Genomic DNA, 5,150 nt, shown 5'->3' with positions numbered 1-5,150 from the left:
CTTCTCCGTGTTCTCCTATTAAACAGTGTGTGGGTCCTGTTTTGAAGGGAGGGGACCAGGAAGGAAGGACAGGGAGGTGGTGTGGGCTCCGGGGCCACGGGCTCAGGAGGAGCTGCCCCTACCCCACCTGCAAACAAGACCAAAAAGCTCTTTAGAAACCCACCTGAGGACAGATCTCCACAGCCTGCTTACAGAGAATGGCTCCTGTGCCACTTGAGGTGGATTTATTTGAATAAAGAGAAAACAATTGAGCATAGACGAGTCCAGTTCAGTAGAACTTTCTATGGCATTGGAAGAAGCGTTCTGGAAACCACTGGCTGACGGGAATCAACCACCTTCAGCTGCTGAGCATGTGAAACGTGCCGGTAACACAACCGAGGAGCTGAACTTACATCTTCATCAGCTTCAAGTCACATGAGGCTAATGACGCTCACCGTGGACATGGCAGGTACAGACAGCTGGTTTGAAGCAAACCCTGAAACTAAACAGCTGTAACCCTAGAGGCATACAGGCCGGAAGTGCGCCTAAATCATGAAGTTGCTGAAAAGAGTAAGTGAACTGAAGGTGCAGCTGCACACATGGTGACCTGGAATTGGGAAGCCCAGGTGTGTGGTCCTGACCCTGCTTGGGAGGGTGGGCCCTGGCCTCTGCCTGCAGGGCTGCCACACACCACCACAGCCTCGCGCCCGCGCGTTACTGTGTGCACTCCGGTGTGAGTGCAGGCTGCTCACCTCAGCATCTGGTTCTGAACTGGCTTCCATCTAGTTCTAAGGGTCCATCCTGTTTTTCCTTATCGACAAGTTGCAGGCTGCTTGTCCGACCCCTGGAAGTGAGGTTGCTCTGGAGCATACCTGAGTCAAGAGGCTAAGCAGGGGCCACTGCCTACCCCCTGCCTTCCAGGGTAATCAGCTAAGGTCGCTTCAGCCTGTCTGACCTGGGTTCCCACCTGCTGCTTGCAGTGTGTGAGGAGGAAAGGAGGGGGCACCCTGACACTAGGCCAGGACATTTGGGGTTTCTGAATGGCCACCATTCAGTCTGGCTTCACTGTGGAGAATAAGACAGTTTTTATTCTGTCCTCTGGAGACAAAAGCTGCTGCTCCTCTTGAGCACTGACCTAAATAAATTTTCACCCCCTCTCCAGCCTCCTCAGGCCAAGCAGCTGGACAGAGCTCTCCCGGGATTTTGCCTTTGGCTTGGCTGGTCTCCAGAGGGGTGCACCCACGCAGCAGAGGGGGTCGTTTCAGTCATGAGCTCAGCCCCTCACCTCGCTGGGTGTGTTACCTTCAGCTCACTGTTCAAGGTGTGGTTTCCTTCCAGTCTTTCTGATCCATGTTTCTCTTTGCTGCTGAGATTATGTATGATTTTATATCCATGTACTTCACAGACCATAAGCAACATTATCTTAAACCTCCCCAGCAGGGTGCTGGAGGCCTGCCCTCCTTTGAACCTTTGTTGACTTGCTGGTTGGCAGCAGGCAAGAGGTCACCTTGGGTGCTGAATGGGTCACCCTCCCAGAACAACGAGGACAAAGTGCTGTGGCTCAGCCTTGAGCCTCTACGCCCTTTTGGCAAGATTCCTTCCTTCTCCAGTCACAGGGCAGATCTGCACTCAGTCCGGCTCTCCCAAAGGCTGTGCTCTAAGGAGTCCCCTCCCCTGTGCACCTGCTCAGACAGGCATACCGACCTGCCTGGAGACACAGGGCACCCTGCCCTCGAGGCCGGGCCAACCTCTGAGCCACAGTCCAGCCAACACAGCTGTTCCCACAACTCCAGCCATCTCCCAGGGTCACCTGAAGACACCTGGGCACCCCAGCTGCCCTCAGACTCCTTCCCACCCACATCTTTAAGGTCTGCTGCTACCAGATGGCTGTCCGTGTCTGAACTCTCTTGATGCTGCTATCTGGGTTTGGTCCTTTTTCCTGCCCAGTTCCCATCCTCTTCTAGGCTTTTCCATGTCCAAGGCCACGTGACCCAAGCATCTCCAAAAATAACGCAATCTCACAAGAGCAGGGCTATGTGCATACAGCCTGGGATTAGCCTGTGGCTTGTAAACGCATGTCAGTCTTACCTCTGGCGTCCTCACACCAGATCGGACAGGCATCTATGTTGAAACTTTATTACAAAATTATAAAGCAGAGCTCTGTAACAAAAAATACACAATTGGGTTTGGTCTAACACCCAGGTAAGTCTGAGAAAATCTTAATATAAGCCACTTGAAATAACACATTCACGTCCAAAAGATTTCAACAAATTTATACAATATACATTGAGCACTAATTCCTGTACAGCTTATTCTTTCTAGTTTCGATCCAGCTATTCCAATGTATTATGAACCAGTCAGCTGTCCTATCTTTTAAAACAAGTCACAACTGAAATCTCAGAACAATCAGCAAAAGCCAAGGGATAATGGAAGAATTGGATGTTTCCATGGTAATTAAGACCAAGGATCCATGAGGGGCAGGAGAGAGCATCCAAGGATAAAAATCAAGTTTGCTACGTAGGTTAGATAGTAACTGAAATGGGATCTTAAGAATTCTCAGCCTTTATTTGGTGTAGTAATAAAGATACAAAGTGGGGGGGGGGGGGGGGGGGTGGTGCTTAGGGTTAGGTTGTTTTAACACTTTTTCTTCTAAATGGAAACCTTCACCAAAAGGGATTAGAAGACTTAAAGGCAAGTTCTCCTAGAAGAGTAAATGACATCAGTTCTGATTCTGACTGAGGTTACAAACCAACCATCAGGATATTGTTATGTCTAAGAGGGAAACTGGGAGGTAGGGAGTGGTAAGGCCTCAGCAGAGAAAACAAGTTTTAAGCAGGGAAACAGCCAGCTTCTGCCCTGAAGTTATTGCTGGGTTGTCGCTGAGCTGCTATGTGTAGACCTGTTTCACAGTGAAACTAAGGAGTAGCTGAATTCTTTGTTAAACTGGTAGGCACCATAAACTATAGTATTTACTGTCCAGCAGAAAGATGGTGTCTTTACAGGGAAATCTCCATCCCTCCCCCAGTTCCTACAAAGGCTGTAGCCCAGAATCACACTAGGACTTGGTATAATGTCAAGGTAGGTGGTTTAGTGGTTGATGGAGAGAAAGCATTAAGCATATCCTGTACCAACCAACAGGTGCCCTTACAGGTTTCCCACTGCTTTCCAAAGTCATGATTGCTGCTTCTGGTCTGAGAGATCTCAGCTGCACGGGGTGGGGGTAGGGGTGACTGCCAAAGCCCTCAGCTGTCTGAGGGTTTGCATAGCTCATCCAACGGTAATGGTGGCACACACAGCTCTTCTGATACTGCACAGAATATATGTTTGTGCTTGGCTAAGCTTCTCCAGCAAACCTGAGCTCTTGCAGTGGTGAAGAGACCCTGAGAGGGCTCAAGAACAACACTCACTCATTGCACGGCCCTTCCTAAAGAGCCAAGGGAATGCTTCTTCCTGACCTGCCCCTAAATCAGCAGGCTGAGAAAGGAAATGGGAGTCGACCTGCGGAACAGAGACGTGCAGCTGTCTGCTCGAGGGCTGATGCCTCCGAGTGCTCAGTCTTACATGCTTGTCTGACTGGAGTAGAGTAAGGCCCTTTGCCTAAGTCTCTGTGTCTTCAAGTGAGACCATGTTTAAAACCTCCATGGGCAAGAGCGACCTCTGCTCAGGGGAAATCGTTTAAGGCTGTCCACTGGAGACGTCAAAGCCAAGCAGAGAGCCACTGCTTCCACCCAACGCTTTCCCTTTTCCTCATCAACTGAGGATGGCACAAAGTCAGACCCCAGGAGGAGAAGCAGAGGTGACCCACGTACTGTCACACAGACTGGAATCTCCCAGCAGTCTGAAAGCCAGATGCTTTGCTGACTCCCAAGGTCAGCTCGGGAGAGGGATAGCTTCCCATCCCAGCGTTTAAGGAAGCAACTCTTATTAATGACTGAAGGTTTTCCAATTGCATTTGCGTTTCATTTCTCACCAGAATTAAGTTTACTGGTCCAAATTTCTGTCCCTGGGAGGATCACTATTGGTCTGGTAAACTACCATCTTTTTGGTCTAAAGAAACAAATGAATTTTAGGTAAGGTATCAAGAGACTTTAGCAAAGGTCAGTTAAAGCACAGAGAGCCACAGAGACCAGAAATGAATCCAGGTGTGCCGGGGAGGAGGAGAGCTGTTCCCACCAGGACTCCTGGTGGGTGAAACCGAGGAACGCCGCTCAGGGGGGTGGGCGGGCTACAGGAGGAGGAGTGAGACTGTTTAGGTTTGCAGAGGAAGGGAGGAAGATGTGGTCGAAATTCTGGAAAGTCCTCTCCATCAGTTACCATCGTCACCCCAAGATCACCGAAACAGGGACTGGCCTGTGCGACCTGTACCAGTTTCCACTGGCCTGGGGCTCGGCCAGCCGCACAGTGTACCTCTGAAGCAAGACAGGCATGCCCAGAGATGACACAGCATCTTTGCTCGCCCTGGTCTTGGGAACACTGCGCATTTTCTGGTTAGCTTGCCCGTCTGCAAGCCGCCAACTGTGGGCCCAGACACCTGGAGCTCTGTCCCCGTAAGGCACTGCAGAAGCCGGCACAGGCCCTCAGGATCGGAAGACATGCACGGCCCGGATCACGTACTGCCGGCAGATGGGGCACTCGTTCATGCGCTTGCCGCACTTGGTACAGGTGACCATGTGGCCGCACTCCAGCAGAACACAGTCGATGGGCGAGTCCATGCAGATCCGACACAGGTTCTCCTCCAGGCTGGACGGCACTGCTCCCCCTGGACGCAGAGCAGAAAGGAGAGTAAGGGGCACAGCCCCCCAGACCCACACACTTCCCTCAGGGAGAAGGAAACGTCTCCCTAGGAACTAACTCCACCTGCTTGTTTAATCTGCACCTCCATAGGTTAGGCTATAGATTTGAATAGTCGAGCACTTGTAGATCAAAGACATCCCGGAACATGAGAATAAGGCAAAGGCCTCAAAGCATAGAAAGAAGTAACGTTCAGACAACTGAGGCTGTAATAAGGCCAGGGAGTGCCATGGAGGGACTCGATATTCCCTGAGGCAGAACGTGCTGAAAAGATATAAAACTGGCTGAGAAGAGTTTAGGCATCAACAGAATTGTAATGAACTGCTCATGAAGGATCATGAGACTCCTCTGTAAACATACCCCCAACTGAATAAAGAAAG

General features: G+C 50.7%; 1 protein-coding gene across 4 annotated transcripts in view; it reads right to left on the bottom strand.

Annotated features, from left to right (window-relative positions):
- Positions 1-2,099: 2,099 nt before the first annotated feature.
- The window catches only part of RFFL (ring finger and FYVE like domain containing E3 ubiquitin protein ligase), a 77,380-nt gene continuing 74,329 nt past the window's right edge, over positions 2,100-5,150 (bottom strand). For all 4 annotated transcript variants that reach the window (XM_019981260.2, XM_019981261.2, XM_070772684.1 and 1 more), the window contains one exon: positions 2,100-4,738. In XM_019981260.2, the coding sequence (XP_019836819.2) occupies positions 4,557-4,738 (182 nt within the window). In that variant the 3' untranslated portion in view covers positions 2,100-4,556. The remainder of the gene's footprint in view (positions 4,739-5,150) is intronic.

Source organism: Bos indicus, chromosome 19 (assembly GCF_029378745.1).
Source record: "Bos indicus isolate NIAB-ARS_2022 breed Sahiwal x Tharparkar chromosome 19, NIAB-ARS_B.indTharparkar_mat_pri_1.0, whole genome shotgun sequence".
Classification (NCBI taxonomy): domain Eukaryota; kingdom Metazoa; phylum Chordata; class Mammalia; order Artiodactyla; family Bovidae; genus Bos; species Bos indicus.
This window is presented reverse-complemented; position numbering and strand designations above follow the sequence as displayed.